The sequence below is a fragment of the Cygnus atratus genome, chromosome 19 (assembly GCF_013377495.2).
Source record: "Cygnus atratus isolate AKBS03 ecotype Queensland, Australia chromosome 19, CAtr_DNAZoo_HiC_assembly, whole genome shotgun sequence".
NCBI lineage: Eukaryota > Metazoa > Chordata > Aves > Anseriformes > Anatidae > Cygnus > Cygnus atratus.
This window is the reverse complement of record NC_066380.1, coordinates 9,409,849-9,429,785: the sequence shown is the minus strand read 5'-3', so window position 1 is coordinate 9,429,785 and position 19,937 is coordinate 9,409,849. Positions and strand designations below refer to the sequence as shown.

Sequence of the window (19,937 nt, the reverse complement as noted above, 5' to 3'; positions counted from 1 at the left end):
GGCCGGCAGGGCAGGGCAGGGCACGGAGTGCCACGCTGTCCCTTGTCACTTGTGCCGCTTCATGGCAGGGTGGCAGCGAGGGGCGGGTGCCCGCCGGGGCTGGGGACCTCCTTGCGGTGAATGTAGGTCACATCACGGCGCTCAGCGCTGCAGCATCCTGGAGGGAGAGAGGGAAGGATGCTCAGCAGGACACAGCGGGCTCTGTTCGAGGTCCCCCCTCCTCCCCGCACGGAGATGTCACCCGCTGCCGGGGCTTTCCCCGTCCCCGGGGACAGGAGTCGTCCCCATGGTGGGGACCGTGGCACCCTGGGGTGTGCACACCACATCCCAGGGGAAGGAACGCGCTGGGGGGGTTTCCAGTGCTCCCCCCATCCCATCACCTCCTTCCCGCGCTGCCACCCCCACGTTCATCCCCGTCCCCCCCAGGACACCAGCCCCGGCCCCATTTCTCTGGCCTGGGGACCCCCAACCCCCCCACAAGCCCCCCGTGTGCTCCGATCCACCCAAAACAGCCACGAGCCCGCGGCAGCGAGGTCCAGGCTGGGGCTGGGGACGAGGAGCAGCGAGCGTGGGGGGAGCGGGGTTGGGAGGGGGGACCCAAATCCTGCCTCGCCGAGGCCCCGCGCGCTTGCTCCGCCGGGGCCCTAAAAGCAGGATGTGTCCCGGCGTTCCCATAGCAGCAGCGGGACAAAACCTGGCCGCGGCTGGGGGGAACGAGGCTCTCCGGGGTTTTTCTAGCAGCTGGAACGGAGCCTCCAGCCCTGGGAGCAGCCCAGTTCCTAACGGGAGGTGGGACCCGAGCCCCCCGGCTGCGGGGCTGGGGACGCACGCGGGGCTGGGGACGGGCACGAAGCGGGAAGGCAGGAACCACAAACAGGGATGGGGGCTCGCAGCCCACCCCCCACACACCCACCCCAGCGCGTCCCCGTCACCGTGAGGTCCCCGTGGCGGCACCCAGAGCCCTGCCGCGTCCCCCCGGGGCCGGGAGCCCTGCGCCCAAGTCGGAAATGTGCTCGGAGCTTCCTGCGGGCCGCCACAGCCGCCCTCAGCCCAGCAGGCTCCGCGCGGCGCGGCCCAGCCCCGCACCGCCTCTGCCGGCACAGCCAGGGGAATAAAATCTCTTCTTGTGTCTAATCCAGCCGGGAGCGAGGTGCCGAAGCGAAGCGGGGATGCCCGGCACCATCGGCAGCTGCCACGGGGCCGAAGGTCTTCAAGGACCTCCCCGATGTCACCGACGGGGACAAGCGGCCCCAAAATTCAGCCAGGCTGACCCCCCATGGAAAGCAGGATAGGGCCGACGCAGCGCAGGCAGTGTCACAGCCCTGTCCCCTGTCACCACCCCGGTCCCACCCTCCGGGCCTGGGGGTCCCAGCCCCACACCTCTGCCCCATGGGGTCTGGGGGAATGGGACGGGAACAAGGGCAGGGCCGGCAGAAGCCCCGCAGCGCTCGTCCCCACATCCCCTCCCACCCCAAGCACCATTTGGGACGGCCCCAAGGGGGACGCAGAGGGGCAGAGAGGATTTAGGGTCTCCGAGCTGAGGCTTCCACGCTCCTCTTTGGCTCCTTGTCCAAAATGCAAGCTTTCAAGTGGAATAAAAACTCTACACACATACACACTTGGGACTGTTTTCGTTTGCTTTGTGGTTTTCTGAGTCCAGGGCCACATCATTTTTGGCCAGGCTTGTCTCTGCTAGCGACTCGTTTAAAGGGAAGTTTCAAAAAAAAAGGGGTTTCTCTTCCCATCATGCTATCTGGTGGTGGACTTTCTGGAAAGGTGATAAATGCGGCTGAACTCAGAAATAAACCCCAAACCTGCAGCTGTGGGCAGTGCGGGGCAGGGGGGGGGGGATGCTGCCTGGGAAAGGGGGGAGGTGATGAACACGGGTACCAACGAGGAGCTGCAGCTCTCCCAGCCCATCAGAGCCCAGAAACCAGCAGCACCTGGGGGTCAGCAGCCCAGGGGGCTCCCCAAAAGGTGGAGGGGGCCGATTTAACCCCCAGCGCCCCAACACGGCGGCACCCCCCCAGGGCACCTCGCGGCGCAGGGCTCTGGGGCTCCCCTTCCCCCCTGGGGCTCGAGGCCACTTTTCTTCTTCCGTGCCAGGAAGCGGGCCAGGATCTGCGTTTGGAAACGTCCCAGCTGAGAGAGGGGCCGGAGCCAAAATTGCTCTTTAGTCGCATTGAGAAGATGCAGAGCCCGCAGCATCCCCGTCCTCCCCGGGCAGCGGGAACGGGGAAGAGCCTCAGGGCGAGGAGAGCGCGGCTGCCTGGCCAGCATATAGGAAAAAGCCTTGTGCGGCCTTCCCGGGAAGGTTGCAGGACCCTAAGGGAGGACTTGGGGTTTGCTCGGTGCCCGTACGGCTCGGAGGGGGCAGGCAGGGCTGGCAGAGCTCTGCCTGGCTTTGGGATGACCGGGTCGGTGCTGGGCAGCTGAGGTTGCATAGAAACAGCACCCAGGCACCTACAGCAGGATTTATGCTGGGGGATTTGCAGAGCTGGGGCTGGGATTAGAGGCTTTCCCCCAGCAGATGCACCGGAGCGGGGTCGGTGCCGCAGGTCTGCCCGTCACCGACGAGCAGCCGCCCCCAGGGCACCCGCAGCACCCCAAAACCATCCCTGTCCCAAATGTCCCCCCCCCGGGGCCATGCTGCGGCTTCAATAGCAGGCAGGAGCTTGCGCAAGGTCTCATCTGCGTGCCACTAATTACACAGTAACGGGCTGGATTAATTACCCCGCTGCGAGCGCGCCAGGACGTGCCCCGGCTCCTGCTTGGTTACTGCCGCGGTGCCAGCTGGGGGGGGCCAACACTGCCGTCCTTGGGGGCTGTGGGGACAGGGGGGGCACGGAGACCCCATCCCCATCAATGCAGAGAGGAGGTGACGTCCCCCGAGCGAGGAGGGACATCTGCCCTTGCGCCCCAAGGGACGCGTTTCTCGGTGGGGACGTGCTGAGGGGCACGGCAGGAGGGTGAGAGGCTGGGGGGGCTTTAACCCCAAGGCAGGCAGGGCTGCGGGGGCAGCTCCAGGTTCACGGGGACCCCGCAGTGGTCCCTGAGGGGACAGGCACCCGAATCGCCCCCATCCCCACCCCAGCAGACCAAGGTGTGGGGACGTTGGGCCTGGAAGGGACTCGGGGACAGCAGGCAGCACGGGGGGGGGGGGGTTTAGAGGAGACCCCGGTGAGCCCTCACGTGCCCGTGCCCCATTTGCAAGGGCTGAGGGCGAGCAGCTCGGCTGAGCTCCAGGCCCACGACAGCAGGGACATTTACAAACCAGCAGCTCCAAAAACTAACCCCAGCGACCCCCCAGTGGTGCTGGACCGGCACCTCGGCGCGTCCCAAACAGAAAGCTGGTCACGTCGGCAGCCCGCCTGGAGCCGAGGACCCCCAAAAGCACGAGGACCTCCAAAAGCACGGCTTTCGGACCCAAAAGCACCGATCTCGCCTCCCTGCACAGCCCGGGGGCACTGCACGGTGGGCACACACGGCAGGAAAATAAAACCTCTTTGTGGCTGGGAGCAACACCCATCGGCACGGGCAAAGCGAGGGCGATGCCCACCGGCCCCGTCCCAGCCACCTGCAGGAGGAGCTGGGTTTTCGGGGTCCCTGCTCTCACCCCACTGGCACTTCCACCCAAAGCCTCTTTTGGGGTTTAGGCAGGTCCAAAGCAGTCCTCCTGGCCGAAACTCGGCAACGGGCCGCCTGTTTTCAGCAGGGGATAATTCCTGGGTTACGAGGCTTGTTTTTTTTTAAAGCCCCCAGAGTTTTTTGCGAGCTTGAAGGAGGGGAGAGGACGGGACCCGCCGCTGCCGTAGCGCTCCTTCCATTGGGAAAAAGAAGCCGAAATCACGGGGCCGTGTCACTGCTCGAGGCCCGGCGGGTGCCCTGGTGGCCCCAAAACCCCGCGGGTGGCCAAAGCCCAGCTCTGTAGGGCCGGGCGAGCAGCTCCATCCCCACATCCCACCCTACAAAGCCGCGGGCTCTCACCCATGGACGAACCATGGGGTGGCCGTGTGGGGCTGTCACCGGCACCACGCAGCCGGCGGCACCGGGACCCCCGGCCACGTCGGGCAGGGGGACGCGGGCGGCGTCCGGCCCCCGCAGCGCGGGTCCCGTGGGTGACACCGGTGACGGGTTTGGGGTGGGGGCGATGGCGGGGCCGGGTCCCAAGGGTGGCACAGCTGGGGCTGGTGGGTGGCAGCGGTGGCAGCGGTGGCAGCACGGCGCTGCGGGGTGGCGGCGCTCAGCACGCCCCAGCCCGGGAGCCCCAAGGAGGAACCGAGCTGGGGCGGCCCCGCGACGTCCCTCGGGGGGGGGGGGGGACACGGACCCCGAACCCCCGGGGGGGCTTCGCACCGCTCCCGGTGGCGATTTTGAGGACCCCCAGCAGCCGGAGCCGGAGCAAGGACCCCATGAACGCCCCCACCGGGACCCCCAAGCCGCATCCCTCCAGCCCCAGCCCCGCCCGGCCCCCCCGAGCCGCTCACGGGGACCCCCCCGGCGCCCCCCGCCCCGTGCCCCCAATTCCCCCCAGCCCCCGGCACCCCCGGCGGGGAGCAGCCGGGGGGGGGCACCCGGACCCCGCCCCCCCCGGGTACCTGCCCCCCCCCGCCCCCCCTCACCTGCAGGGCGGGGCCCGGCGCCCCCCGGCCCCCCCCCGGCCGCCTCCGGCCCGGCCCGACCCGGACAAAGCGCGGCGCTGGGCGGCGGGGGCGGGGCTCCGCGCTCCTCACGGACACGCCCCCCTCGGCCCTTTCCGCCAATCGCAGCGCGCCGCCAGGGGGTGATTAGCATAAAGCCGCGCCCTTTGTAGATTTGCATATCCCGCCGGAGCTGGCCAATCAGAGGCGGAAGAGCGGCTCATTGGCATAATTTATGCAGCGCCTGCAGCGCCCTCGGGGCGCCAACGGGGGCGCAGCGGGGGCCGAGCCGAGCCGAACTGAACGGAGCCCAGCCAAACCCAGCCCAGCCCAGCCCAGCCAGGCCGAGCCGAGCCCATCCGAGCCGAGCCCAGCCAGGCCAAGCCGAACTGAGCCCAGCCAAACCCAGCCCAGCCAGGCCGAGCCAAGCCGGGTCAGGCAGAGCCAAGCCAAGTCCATTCGTGCCCAACCAAGCCCAACTGAGCCCAGCCAAGCCCAGCCAAGCCAAGCTGGGTCAAGCCCAGCTGAACCAAACCGAGCAGAGCCGAGCCAGGCTGAGCCGAGCCCAGCCAAGCCAGGCCAAACCAGCCTCCTCTTAACCCGACAGCTTTATTGCAAAACGACAAGCACAAGCTCTGTCCGTATGAACACAACGACAGCGCCAGCAATTTACACAGTGTCCGGCTCCTTTCAGCCTCCTCTGTCCTTCTTCCCACCCCGGCCTCGCCGCCCTCCACGCCTGGCCCCGTGGGGATGCGGCGTCTGCCCCGGCGGAGGCCATGCGCTGAGCTGCGCCCGTCCTCAGCCTGCCCCACGGCCGGACAGCCCTGTGGGGACAGCGGGTCCCAGCTGGGTGCGTGGCGGCAGGGCAGGGGAGGGCATGGGGGTGTCTCTGTGTCTCTTCCGGTGCCCATCCGGAGGCTCTCGCCGGGCTCCTACAGGGCGACGTTGAACTCTGTGACGAGGAAGTCGATGTAGTCCTTCTCCTTCAGCTTGAAGGCCTCGGCGATGATGCGGGCGGCCTCACGGTGCTCCTTGCCCCGCAGCCCGGTGCCGTTCACCTCCAGGATGACGTGGCCCACCTTCAGCTTCCCGCAGTTGTGCGCTGAGCCCCCGCGCTGCGGCAGGGACGGGGGGTTAGTGGGGGGACACGGGATGGATCCGCATCCTCCCGCTCGGCCCAGGGCTGAGCCGCGGCCGGCTCTGGGCACAGGGAGGGGAGACAAGGCAGGGTCTGGTCCTTGCCGGGTCAGCGTTAACATCATGCAAGTGAAATGTTTTGGTTTTGGGGAAGAGGAGAGGAATTTGGCTTTGCCCCTACACCGCTGGCTTTCAGCTGACAGGGCAGCGCCAGCTGGGATGGCCAAGAACAACCAAGGCTCAGCTCTGCCTTGCTGGTGCTGTAATGTGAATTTTGCCCCAAGTAAACAGCAGGGGGAACAGTGCAAGGAGACAGCTCCTGAGAACGGGGCTGTGGGCTCAGTTCCTCAGCTCTCATCCACCATTCCCCCTCCCCAATCCTGATCTGAGCAGAAAAAGAGGGTTCCGAGACATCTGGCAGGCCAGCTGAGCTCTGGGGGCTGCCCAGATCCCCCAAACACATCTGCAGCAAGTCCTGAGTTCCCAGGACACGCATTATGGTATGGGATCACCCATGGCACATGAACACTTCTGCTCAGCAAATCCCCCCCCCCCCCCCCCGCAGAATGATGCTCTGGCACTGGGGACATTTGGGGCTATCGAGGGGCAGATCCATCCCCAAAAATCCCCCTGGGGCAGGGCTGCAGCTGCCGTGGCTGATGGCGGGCGGCTGCAGGTCACTCCTGAGCCTGCCCATGGCCAGCGGGGAGCAGAGGGGTGGGATGTGCGCCAAGCTTTACCCACCCTCAGCCTGCCCTACCTGGATGGTGACGATGCGGGGCAGCGGCTGCCGCGTGTTCGCTCCACCCTCGATGGCGATTCCCAGGGTCGGCGCGCTCTTGGACACCCGGATCAGGCACGAGGTGGGCTCCAGGAGCCCCGGCTGCAGGCAGACGGCGGGGCTGCCGAGGGAGGCCGGGCACCATCTGCCTGCCACGCTCCCTCGGTCGGCAGGGGGACAGATGCTGACCCCTGGCAGCCACCCCAACCCGGGGCAGGTCAGGAAGGGCCTGGGGAGGAGCACAGTAGCCCTCTGATCCCCAGTGTCACAGCCAATTTGCTCTGTGTCAGGCTGCCAGGTGACTTCAGCCGTGGGACACTGCCCTGGAGATGTCCCCTCAGTGCCAGGAACGCTGCCATGTCCCAGGCGGCTGCTTGCTGGAGCTGGCAGGGATCGGACTTACCCACATGGGGTAAATCAGCCCTGCGGTGCCCCTCTCAGCTGCTCCTGGCTGCCCTCCCAGCAGCGAGCTGCCACAGCTCATTAAAAAATAAAATCACCCATCGAAACCCCCCAGGCGGGCTGCGGCCTGCAGGCAGAAGGAGCACAACCACGTGCACCACGGTGGGACGAGGTGGTGGGGACCAGCTCTGCCCTACAGCAGCCCCAGGAGCCCTCCTCCCACGGGGCCCTGGCCCGTGAGCACCCCGGACCCATCCTCACCGGCTTGGAGGCCCCCTCTGCCGCCGCCTCGCTCCTGGCGGCCTCCTTGAGGCTTCGGCTTTTCCCGGGGACCGGCTGCCGGCTCTTGTCCTTGCCGCCCATCTCGACCTCGCCGATGTCCACCCCGCTGTCCTCGCTGAGGGTCTGCCCGCTGTCCGACAGCTGGGACAGCGTGGAGGCTGGGGGAGAGGGGGGCTGTCAGGGGGGAGGCCGGCGGCGAGGCTCTGCCTCCGTGGGCCGAGGAGAGGGCATGGCACCCGCTGCCAGGGCCGGGCGGCTCCCCGGCACTCGGACGTGGCTTTAGAGCAGGGTTCCCAAGTGAACCCCTCCCGAAGAGCAGGGCTGTGTGTGGAACTGATGGCCCCGAGGCTGGATCTGGGATGCAGCCGGGATCCCGAACTGCGATGTGGGAGAGCACGGCGAGCTCTGCGATCCTGCTGGGGCCAGCCCAGGGCCTTCATTCCGCCTCCAGCCCCCAGGAGCACGAGGTGCCAGGAGGGAGCTGCTCCCCTTTGACCCCCGAAGGATCGGGGCGCAGGTTCCTCTGCCTCTGGGGATGGGTGGCAGCAGCACAGGGACCGGGGGAAACCCCCTGGGGTCCCCCCGCCGACACCCCTCAAGCAGGGCCCTGCCCAGGGGCACTCAAGCCCCTCGCTCCCTCATTACGCCGAGATTAATGAACTAATTGCAGTGGGAGGACGGTGCCACGGGAGGGCGACAGTGCTCCTCGCAGCGGGGTCCCAGGGAGCCTGGAGGCACACAGGGCATCTGGGGGGGCTCGGGGATGCTGGGGTACCCCGGGGTGCTGGGGCACCAGCACCAGGTCTGGGCTGAAAGCAGGGCCCAGCGTCCTGGGCACCCTCAGCACCCCAGGGCACCCTCACTTCCACTTTTCTTCCCAGGATATGCTCAGGATCAACCTGAGCCCCATGCTCAGTGTTGGCACAAGGTTTTCTCTTCAAAAAGCTGGAGAAAATGGGAAAATCCTAGAATTTTTTTTTTTCTTTGAAAACTCCACTGGAAGCAGGTTATATTGACACAGCAAAGCCCACGCACGAAGGATGCTGCAATCAGCTGCCTACGGGAGCCTGGTCTTTACGTAAAGGTCAGCCTGAATTGCTTCGGGGACCCAGGGAGGCTTTGAGGAACATCCTGAAGGCTGGTGGGGAGCTGGCATGGCCGTGGGCTTTGCAGGTTTTCCAGCTCTGCCAGAAGCCAGAGCTGAGGGCTTTGTCTCAGTTTTTGTCTCAGCACTACTGCTGCGAGTAACACTGCCAAGGGCTTACGTGTTGCCTGGATTTTTCTTTTTCTTTTTTTTTTTTTTTTTTTTTGCCATGATGCCGTCAAGCTGTTTTCTGAAACTGAAAATTTTTCTCCAAAAAACAGCAAACCAACCCACAAGTACCGAACGGGAGCATGCTGCCACACCAACCCGGCCTCCGCAGCCTTCACCCAGCTTTGCTACCCCAGTTTGAACAGGAATCATCAAATTCACCTCTGCGGCCCCTCGCTGGCGCTCACTGCCAGCCACATCCCCGCTGAGAACAGGGAAACCCGCAGCAACGCCTCATGCTCAGGTGGAGACCTGAGGCCTGACGCAGGGCTCGCTCTCCCAACACCCTCCCTTGGGACCTCGCCTTCTGTCTTCTCTTCTCCCGTTCCTCTCTCTTGAGCAACACCAACATTTATTTATTTTTACCCCACAGCCAGTAACAGGCACTGAGCGTCCCAAGGCCAGGGAATGGCTGCGTGCACCCACGGTCCCACACCTGCCCAGATGGTCAGAGGCCACGGGTTGGGCTGGTAGAGGCTGCAGGTTGGGCCAGTGGAGGCCACAGGTCGGGCAAGTGAAGGCCACAGGTTGGGCCGGTAGAGGCTGCAGGATGGGCCAGCAGAGTCCACAGGCTGAGCCAGAGGAGGCTGCAGGTTGGGCCAGTAGAGGCCACAAATTGGGCCAGTGGAGGCTCCAGGTTGGACTGGTGGAGGCCACCTCCTGCAGCACTAGCAGGACACACGTCCACCCCTCAGCCCAGCTTGGCACCAGGCCTACACAACCAGCCAGAGCACGTCCACAAGCTAAAGCCAAACGGGCCTGACAGCCAGCACCCCCAGAAATAAAGCAACAGCAGCGAGGACGCCCCCACCCCGCTCATCCCAGCAGGACACCCACCTCTGGCCTGGGGCAAGGGCCTGACTTCGTTGACATCGGGCTCGCTGTTGGGCTGGTGCACCTCCACCATGATGAAGTGCTGGTTGGCCACGGCCCGCGGGCTGCCCCTGTCGGGGGGCGGGGGCGCGGGGTGCGCCGGGGGGGGCGGAGGGGACGGGGAAGCGGGGCTGTGGTGCCCAGCGGCTGCAGGGCCCTCCGCGGTGGGGCTCTTCAGCCTCGTTGGGGACTGGACCCTGGGGAAGGGCCCGATGGGGTGCTGGCTGACCAAGGAGAGCTGGGCATCCATTTGGCGCCGGGAGCTGTGCAGGGATGGGGAAATGGTAGCATAGATGGGGCTCGGGGCGGACTCCTCGGTGGATGTCGTAGCGGTGGAGGTCATGCTGGCTGTGTCCTGCTCGGAGTGGTTAAGAGGGGGCGTGGGGTTTCGGGGGGCCACGAAGAAGAGGCCTGACTGGGAGGACTCGGAGGATGGGCGCTTGGGCTTGTCCTTCCCCGGGTTCCGGTGCTGGGCAGCAGAGGGGTCCAGCATCTGGGGGGCTGAAGGAGGAGGGGGAGGCTTGAAGTTGGGCGGCTCCTCCGGGAAGGACGAGAGGTCATCCTGCCGAACCAAGAATGGAACTGGTCACCTACCTCTGCCTCCAGACAGTGACTGGGGCAACGTAACCCATTTTCACAGAAACACCCATTAATGGCGATAAGAAACTGACTCACAAAGGAGGACAAAGCACGCAACTTCTGCCCTGGTTCCTACAACCACAGACATTACTCTTATTCAAACATCCCAAACCTTTCTTCTCAAGCAATCCAATTAATTTCCTTCGGTGATACCCATCGGTCGGTGATATAGCAAAGAGAAACTGAGGCAGAACCCAGTACCATTGGGCTCGCCTCCAGCCACCCAGGCGTGGCGCGGTGTCTTACCAGGGAGATGTCTGGCAGGGTGTTGATGCTGCTCTGGTGGCCGTCTCCACCTCCCTCCAACTCTGATGTGTTCTGACAAGGCAAAGGAAGAGACAACCTGGTCACAGCACCAACGAGCAACCACCAAAGGGCCAGCACGATAGGGAACATGCAGAGTGATGCAGGGCATCGCCCTACCCCCTGTAAGGGGCCTTCAGCCAGAGGGTTTTATTTTCTGGGTGGTTCCCTTGAAGACTCACACACCACACAAGCAAAGCAAAACAGTTGGGAACTGCCTCTCCCAGGGTAAGGAAGGTGCTCAGTGCATGCTGTGAACCTGCCCGGTGGGGGCAATGTCCTCTGCCCTCTTGAGCCAGAGCTCTGCTCCTTGTGCTCAGCTTGGAGGAGGGGAGGAATGAGCTGTGAGGCTCAATACCTGGATCTTTCCAGGGAGAAGGGCAATGGAAAAGATACAGTATAAAGGCAGGTTCCTTTCGGAATAGCCCCATCCATCTCTTCCCCAGCCTCAGAGGTGTGGTATCTCCCATCCTCCATGCCAGCACTTGGATGTTCACAGTCCTGCGGTGCGTCAGACCTGGCCAAAGCCTGATCGTCCTGCTGCCGCCACGTGTCAGCCACATCTGTCCTCAGCCCGGGCTTGCCGCAGTTGGGTCGGAGACCCAGCGGGCAGGGGATTTGTGGATTTGTCTCTCCCAGAAGCCACCTACATTGGGTCGAATCGGGGGTGAAATCACCCTCGTCAGAGGAAGGCACAGTCTCGCAGGCTGATGCGTTCCCCGCCGCTCCCTGAACAAGCTGTTTCTTTTAGCTCTCTTTCTTCAGGGCTCCTTCGGAAGCCACGGAGATAAAAGCAATTTCCATCAATGTTTTTGCTGCTTCTCTAATGCTTTTAATTGTCTCCCATGTCTATTTTGGGATGCTAACGTCTTACAGGCACAGCAGCAGCCTCCAGCAGATGGGGAAAATGCAGAGGCACCAGCTTTTCAACTAATCAGTTGTTTATCCTGCAATAAATAACCCACACTTAAACACAAGCTGCACCCTGCCCGTTCCACCCCAGATGAACAAACAGCCCTGGGAGCGTGATGAGAACGAGGTGGGCTGGGTACCTGGTGCCTGAGGGACAGGGGGACACAGCCAGCAGCACAGCCACGGCTCTGGGCTTGACTCAGGACCAGTTCGCTCCCTTTTGGGGCCAGGCCAAGCGTGGCTCACCAGGACAGAGCTCCACAGCCAGCCCCTGGTTCTGCCAGGGGGATGTTTTGCACTTCCAGCTGCATCCATGCCCTCTGCTGCGGGACCTGTGCTGGCCCTGCAGGGGCAGGCTGACCGATTCTCATGGCCCTTCCCGATTCCTGGAGCTGTGATGCGTTCCGAGCTGTGTTCTAGTATTTCCTAATGACATTTAGACTCGTAACAGGGAGGCAGTGGCCGCAGCTCCCGTCCATTTGCATCTGTGACCGCCTGGTTTGCAGGGGGGGGGATGCAAACCTGCATCGTTACTAAAAGAAAAGCCGCCCTACAATCTGCCCCACTGAACCCTGCGCCCCTCACCACGGCATTGAGCCCATCCTGGAGCACATCACCAGCTACGTCCCAGCCCAGGCCTCCTGGCACACGGTGGCTGTGTGGACGCAGCCAGAGCCCCCCGCCAGCCCTGATCCTGCTGCCCAGCTCGGTGCCCCCTGACACCAGCGCCGCTCATCCCGCCCGGGCTCTTCTTTCTGCCGAGGTGTGCCAGCAGGAGATTTGCCTTTCCACTGTTTGAGTGCTTTGGGGGCAAGAGTGATTACGCAGAAATTGCTCCGGGCTGTAAAATGTAATGGCTTTTAAGCTGAGCGCACTGCTTTCGGGAATTGGCTATTTTCAGACTGTGATTTCCTGGATCTCCCTTAAAAGACCCATCGAAGCCATGTGATGCCGCTCTGAAAAATCGGCAGTGGAATTTACTGAGGCTGCTGCTGCTTCTCACCGCCTCTCCTTTGCCCCATCTATTTCCTAGTTATCTACGGAAAGTGGGAGCCAGGTGGGGCCCTTCCAGCCCCTCTGCAAGGTGCAACTGGGGGACTTTTGTCCTTCCCATCTCAAGCACAGCCCCCGGGTGGAGTGACAGAGCTGGAGAGCATCTTTCAGACAGGCAGCCCATTTCCATTCACGGATTAGCTGGTGGAGAAAACCACCAGCTCCCTGGGGGATACAGATCAACCTTTAATTAACCTCACAGTTCCAAATGAGTCCCTTTTTTTCCTGTAACTGCTAACAAGAGCTTTACAGAGCCACGCAGCCCAGCTCCCGCAGGGTTTAGCTCTTGAGTAACTGCGCCAGCCTGAGCGGCAGCCCAGCCTTCCCCCTCTCCTCCCTTCCGTCTCCCTCCCCCGTGCATTTGCACGGCTTGAGGACAAAGATGAGGGTGCCCAGAAGCCCAGGTCCCCAGGAGCCCCTGAGCACAGGCATCTCAGACTTCGTGGTGTGGAGGGCTCTTTTGGTATGGGGAGCAGCGATATCCTCCCACGGGGGCTGCCGGACCTGGAAGAGGTCTCCTGTTCCTCTGCTCTTGTTCTGCTCCAAGGACATGGAGACCATCTGTTGGATGCCCAGGAGGCCATGGACTCTTGTGCTTGAGGTTCTCTTTCCAGCAGAGGAACAGCTCAGGACTTCACACCATCATCCTCTCCTTATGCTTATGGTGACACAGAGACCAACAGCAGGCAGAGGCCAGCGAACGAGCTGAGTTATTGCACTGGGAGCAGCCCTGCAGCTTCATGGAGCTGGGAGCAGCTCCTGGGGAGTCAGACCCTGGGAGGAGAAGGCACTTTCGATGGCAGTCTGTTTGCTAGGAGGCAGTGGAGAAGAAATATGAAATCAACAGGGATCTCAAATCCTTAATCCTAATAATGAGTGCTGGGGCAGGAGGCAGGGACAAAGGCAATGCTAAATCCCTTAAGGACTGCCTTGGTTGTAAGCAAATTAGAAACTCACACTGCTCTGATCAGACAAGCCACATCTGATTATTGCAGTCTACAATTAACCTCTGCTTTGCAGGTCTCATCTTGAGATCAAAATCTTCCAAATCTTCCATTTAGAAGAGGTGGCAATGACGTTCAGGCAGACACAGCCAGTGGGTGGCACAACCAAATAGGACTTTGTCTCATCTCCGAGCATCTTTCAGACATTCCGTAATAAAATCACTTTTCGTCACAGTCCTGATCAGCCCCATACAAACTATTTTTGGCATAAGTTTGCCCACCAACCCTTGATGGGGGCTGCTGACTTTGTTCATGAAACCAAAGAAACTCGTCCCAAGGCTCAGGACGTCTGTGATAAACCCCACAGCTTTCCTCTTCTCGGCAAGTGTAATTCCCAGAGGGATGAGGCATTTGGGTCAGGTTCTCAGCTACCAGAGGTCCTGTGTCCCAAAGCGGTACTGGTGAGTGGTGGAGCTGAGAGCTGCTGTGTGTGCTTACCCTGCTGACCGCCACCATTCAATGCCAAACAGCCACAGGAGAGGGCAATGCACCCCGCACAGCGGAGCCACACTGCAGGGCACGAGCATGCAGCTCTTAGCCTCCTCCCAACCCTGAGCTCTGTGATTACACAGAGATATTCGAGGCTCTGAAATGTGTGCAAGGGTTTCTCCAAGGCTGAACACGCACAATGTGAGTACACCAGCCCCTCCTGCACAGACCTTTGCACACCTGAGGTTTGTAAGGAAAGCTCTCCAGTCCCTGGGGATGTGTGATGCGATGCGACAGCCCAGCGGTGTTTCACCAGGGTGCCTACACAGGGAGACAGGGCAACAGCAGGGAGAGCTGGCACAACAGGGCCACAAGGCAGGGGGCACAGCCGGGGGTCCCTTGGCTATCAGTGCTGCCGGTCCTTCTAAAAGCCCAGGCCTGAGATGGGGTTTTCATGCAGACAGGACATTGGTACCAGTCAGGGTTGGTTCACAGCTGAGCCTGGCTTGCACTGCGGTGCTGAGACCCGCAGCCTTGCTGCTGAGCTAGGGAAAGGGACTTAGGAACAGCTCTGCAGAGCCACGGAGCGAAGAAGCAGAGCTGGGAGACACAAGGTGGCTGCTCACGTGGCTGAGACACATGCTGGCACCGGGAAAGGCCTGTCCCCTGCCTCCCGCCCAGCGCACATCCGCACGCACTCGCAGCTCGCCTCCTATGGCAACTGCGGTACTCGAGCTCCCCGACTCGCTGCTGGTCCCTACCTCCATCAGGTCTATTAGCCACAAGAGCCGCTCCTGGGGATGTGCGAGGGGAAAGCAGATTAAAACAAGCATAAAAGCAAAAACATAACGTCAGGGAGGATGCAGAACAAACAAGCGAGAGAAGCAAATCCCAGCACAATGCATCCCTCCTCCCCCAAGCCCACCCTGCAGAATCCGCATCCCTGCGCATCCCTGTGCTGAGCATGAAGGTTGCAATCAGCCCCTCCTGCGAGAGCAAACAGTCCACGAGCTCTGTGCCTCCTCTCTCCCCTGCTAGCTGCTCAGAACCCGCCACCCAGAGCCCCTGCTCCTTGCTTGGCAGCAGCTTACCACCTCTGCTTGCTACCACACCTCAAGCACTGCTGTTCCCAGCACCCGGAGCAGAGCAGCAGGCATGTGTCTGTTCTCACATCCACGCTCAAAGGACGTGGGAAGAGGAGCCACGCTGCCAGGGAGTAACAGGGTGTGGTGTAACAGGGACATGTGTCCTTGCAGGAAGATTTTACATACAGGGACGGCAGTGTCCACTCTCTGCTCTGTGCCACAAGGGCATCATGGAGCTGGAGTGTGAGCACGGCACACCCGAAGCACAGGGTACAGCCTGGGCACGGGGCTGGATAGGACCAGGGTGTCACGCTCAGTGCATGAGCCCTGGCAGGCCTCTGGGTCAGCCCTCTGATGCTTTGGAAAGATTTCTCCCTTCGCAGAGCAGCGTGGAACTCGCCCTGCTTATCCTGATCCAGGAAGGCCCTCACTGCAATCCATCCTGAACACCGCAATCCATCCTTTGGGTATTTCTGAAGTCAGCAAGACAAAAACACAGCTCTGATGCTCTGAACCTCTCCAAGGCGTCTTGGAAGGCTGGACCAAACTGTGGGAAAGATACAGCCCCAAGAAAGCCCCCCACCTTGCTGCCCCTCTGCAGCACAATCCCACCCGCCCCGCACGTGGGCTGGTTTGCTTGCTGTCGAACAAGCAGAAAGCCCGTCATCATCTGTTCTTTTCAAGAAGGTTTTAATTTCCAAGGTTGCTAATGCATTTGTGATGAAAGGCATTTTACGGCCAGGAAATTAATTTGGGGGCTGTGTGCCTGCACATTCTAAGGTGATTACGATAACTTAATTAGACGGTGCGTGCAACGAAGGCCTGGCAGCGAGACGTGGGAGCGCTGCTGCTCAGTGCTGGAGTGGGCAGAGGCTGGGGCAGGATGCAGCTGGCCTGGCTGCTGGGGACCTGCTGGGACAGGGAACAGGCAGCCAGCATCTCTGAGGAGGTGATTCAGGAGTGGCAGCAAGAGCTGGTGAACAGCGGCAGGGATGGCGTGGCAGCGGCAAGTCGCTGAGATTTCTGTGTGGCTGCAGCCCGCACTGCGCGCTGGAGGTCCTGGGTGGGAAGCAGACTTGCTCCCTCCCTGGGGACAAAGGGATGCTCAGCCCCCACGCAGAGGACAGGGCATCTGTCTCACCTCAGGGGCACTGAGAGATACCGAGCGTGTGTCGCAATGTCACCTTGTTGTCCCTACAAATCACACACTTGTCCCCAGCCTGCGGGGACTTCAGAGCATCTCAGAGTTTGAGTACCTGCAGTGCCTATACGGGACACCAAACGTGTGCAGGATCCATCAGAAGGCAGGCAACGCGGGGGCATGGCTGTGCCTGCCCCTGCACTCCTGCTCCCTGCCTCCTTCCAGCTCACCCAGCTGCTCTAGACCCTTGTCTCTCTGCTGCGAAGCAAATGGATGGCAAAGTACTCTCACAGCGAGGCTGTGCTTTCCAAGTCAGCAACAAATCATCGTTTTCCTACCCCTCCAGGATACTCTAGGACCCCTGCCTCTAAAAGCATGAGTGCTGTGACAGCCTGCAGCCAGAACTGATGAGCCCCTGGCAGCTTGTAAGGGGATAAAAAAGCTTTGGAGGAACCCATCGGGGAAGCAGACTTCGTGCTGGGGGAAATGCCTTTGGAGCACTTGGGGGAACTGAGTTTGCTGCAGGGCTGCCAGGAGCTGGGGTTGAAAGGAAAAGGAAGAGCCGGAAGAGACTTACCCGGGCCGAGCTGACGGTTGTGGAGGTGAAGTGGCTGCTGGAGGAAGAGACGGTGTCACTGTAGGACATCATGGAGTAGGAGTCGGTGCCGATGCTGGGCCCCGAGGGCTGCCGGGCCTTCATGGACTCGATCTCTCTCTTCAGCACCAGGTTGTCGAAGCGGTCAAGGTCTTGCGGGGAGATCACGCCCCGCACCTCTGAAAGCAGTGAGAACTGGGCCAGGCAGACAGACAACCAAAGAGAGGTTGGAGCATGACCACACTCCCGGGCACGTGAAGCCCCATCCTCCCCCTGTTCAGTGGTGGCAACGAGATGCACGGGCAGGTAACGAAGGAAGACGTTCGGTCCTGAGCTTTACCAGAAGCTCCTCTGCCACCGAACGCCAGCTTGTGCCTCCCATAACGTCCTGCCCCTGGATTTTGCTCTCACACCCTCACCCTCGACCCTGTGCAGATAACCTGGAGGTGCTGAGCCACGCCGTGACGATGGCTCTGCTCAGGCCACTGGGAGAAACTGTCCCTGTCCCTAGTGCAGGGCTCACCTTAGCGTGCGTGTTGAGCAGCTCAAAGAGTGCCATGACCAGAGCATCCACGGAGATGTTGCCTTCCTTGTACTCATCGAGGTAGTACCCCATGGTCGCTCGCTCCTGCTCGTTCAGCAGGTGCCGCGCTTGTTCCTCCAGCATGACTCGGGTCTGGTTCACCATGCTGCTCAGCGTTACCTGCGAGCCCGCCAGGCCCCGGTAAAACACAGGCTGCGGAAGAAAACAGGGGACTGGATTTGGCCTGATAAGTCAGCTGGTGAAGGCAGCAAAGTCAGGGCCCAGAATTGCCCCCATGCCTGAGCTGTGTGCCTGTCGGACTGCTGCTCCCACATCACCTGCGGCACAGCTGGCAAGCAGGGTGGGAAGGGGGATGCCAAGGACCAGGGGCAGCTACCCCTGGGGGCCACCAGCACAGCCACTCAGTGTCACTGCTTCTCTGAGTAACGAAGCCACGCGGTTAGGCAGCTCCAGCTGAATAAACAAACCAGCTTCCCAGCTCTGTTCGGCAAGCACAGGCACCATCCCTCAGCCAGCCATTGATTTAACAGCAGGCTGCATTCCTTCCTGGCACAGCTGGGGGAATGGGTGCCATGAGAGCAGGCAAGCTTTCCATCTTGTGCAAAATGCGTCTTGTACAGAATGCACAACTCTCACTGCAAGCTCAAAGCAGACTTTGGTGAAGAAAGAGCTAACGGACCCAGAGGAGTCCCAGGGACAGGGATGTCTGACTGCAGAGGCAGCCCGACAAAAGGCTTTTTTCGTTGGGGAGGATTTCTAACGGAGGAGGTCCTTGCTGCTCCCCTCCCCGACAGCGTTAGCAGTCAGCGTACAGATATGGAGCCAGACAACATCTCGACTATCCTGGGGACACTGAAAAGAGTTGAGGCTGGGGAGCATGTTTTGCCAAGCAAACAGCACGAAGGCATTATCAGTGCAAGCCACCTGTGAAACCTCCTGGCTTCATTTCCATTTAAAGGGAGAGCACTTTGCAAAGGGCTGGCTGGAGAAGACAGGCTGATGTGGTGCTGCAGGCACAGCCCCGGGCAGGGCCCTGCTACCCCCGTGCTGTGGGGTGGGAGAGATCCTGGGATGGGATGGGATCCCCACGCCCTTGCCCCCGTGTGTCATTGCCCATCGCCCCTGACCATGACCATCCCCAGGCTGGGAGGCTCCACAAAACTGGCCCAGCAGTGGTACAGGAGAGGGGGTTCTCGTTATGCCAGGCTTTGTAGAAATAAAACTAGCAAAGTGAGATAGGCAGGAGAAAGGCTAGAGCCAGCTAAAAGGCAGCGGTCCTCATAAACTAACATCCCTTTTACCGCCAGGAGCACACAGCCCTCCCACCCACAGAGAGATGGCTCTCTTTTCACAAGGCACCGGGGGGGCTGGCATCTCTTACCCTGGCTGCCGCCTCCGCAGCGTGATCGCCCGCTGCCCTGCGAGGAGGAAGAAGTTGAGTTAGCACCGAGTGCCATGTGTCCGTCAGTTGTCTCCTGGAGCAGTCATCACCTGAGGAGATCTCTTATCTACTCTTCTCCCTGTACCCGTAAGCTAATGGGGGAAAGCTCCCAGCCTGAGAGACCAGGGAAGGAGCTCTGAACGGCGCAGCAGCATGCTGCCCAAACCGGACCCACCTTACAGGGTGCTGTCTTCTGAGCAGCAGACATGAGGGCCACCCAGCTAAGCACCGGGGGTGCTCCCACAGACAGCTGGCAGACACATCAGGCTGCCAGCATTTCACTGGCAGAGGACACGCTGCTGCTCTACCCCACCCTGCGTGGCTGCACGTACCCTACGGGATCCCCGGCAGCCCTATTTATTGTGTGGGGTGTAGCAGGCACCTACCCTGCTGAGTTGACCAGGGTCTCTCCGATCTGGGAGCTTGCTATCCACCTGGTCTCGTCCACGGTGGTGCGGGCGTGGGGCAGCCTCCCGATATCCTTCACAGTCATGATGAGGTGGCGGGAGGACTTGAGCAGCTTCACCGCCTCGTCGTGGGGGATGCTGAGGAAGCTCCGGCCGTTCACCTCCAGGATCTGGTCTCCTACCTGCAGAGTAAGGGCAGGGTGAGCCCAGCAGGCCCTGTGGGCATTGCTGATAGGAACGTGCCTTCCTCTTCCACTGGAGAGGAGCTACTCACTTCACACCAATGCCAAACCAGGGCCACAGCAATTGGAGAGATGAACAGAGATGAGGGAGAGGGTCCAAGTGCTGGTGGCTGGAGAACAAGCCCTTAAGCCAACAGCCAGTAACGGGCCAGGCTGTGAAGCCTGAAGGAGCCTATTTAGGATCCCGAGTCGGACCAATCTGCCCAGTCCCCTCCATTAACTAGGTCTGCAGATCAGGCTGGAAACAGTCCCCAGAGAATACAAAGAAGTCCAGCCCCACTCCTTCCTTCTGAGCTGGGAGGCCAAGAGCCATCTACAGAGGCTCCAAACCCCAGATCTCTGTGTGCAGCCCCAAGGGCTCGTTCTGAGTGTCTCACCACAGCCCCAGCTCAGTCACTGGGGGAGCTGGAACTGCCAGGATTTCATCTCTCCTCTCCCCCCGTTTCCTCCTCAGCTGCTCCTGAGAGCTTTCATCTTGTGGCCACAGCCTTTGTTGTACTCAGAGGCTTCCTGACAGCCTGGCCATGTTCAAGGCACAGCATTCATCCGGAAGATTCTCCTTCATCCCAAGTCCCCTTTTTCTTTGCTTCTAGGGCATTCAGTGCACTTCTCACTCCCATATCAAAATCCACCCTGTTCCTGATAAGCCACCTCTTTGAAACTGCTCCTTCATATCTTTGCTTAACCATAGGCTTCTGCTCAGCTTTTGTGA

The 19,937-nt window shown here is 61.3% G+C and overlaps 1 protein-coding gene across 1 annotated transcript in view; it reads right to left on the bottom strand.

Annotated features, from left to right (window-relative positions):
- Positions 1-5,575: 5,575 nt before the first annotated feature.
- WHRN (whirlin) overlaps positions 5,576-19,937 on the bottom strand; it is a 50,107-nt gene continuing 35,745 nt past the window's right edge. The window contains exons 4-12 of the mRNA XM_035564638.2: positions 18,963-19,165; positions 18,517-18,553; positions 17,115-17,327; positions 16,574-16,786; positions 10,316-10,387; positions 9,395-9,992; positions 7,225-7,403; positions 6,541-6,663; positions 5,576-5,758 (exon numbers count right to left, since the gene is read on the bottom strand). Coding sequence (XP_035420531.2) covers positions 5,576-5,758; positions 6,541-6,663; positions 7,225-7,403; positions 9,395-9,992; positions 10,316-10,387; positions 16,574-16,786; positions 17,115-17,327; positions 18,517-18,553; positions 18,963-19,165 — 1,821 coding nt within the window. The remainder of the gene's footprint in view (positions 5,759-6,540; positions 6,664-7,224; positions 7,404-9,394; positions 9,993-10,315; positions 10,388-16,573; positions 16,787-17,114; positions 17,328-18,516; positions 18,554-18,962; positions 19,166-19,937) is intronic.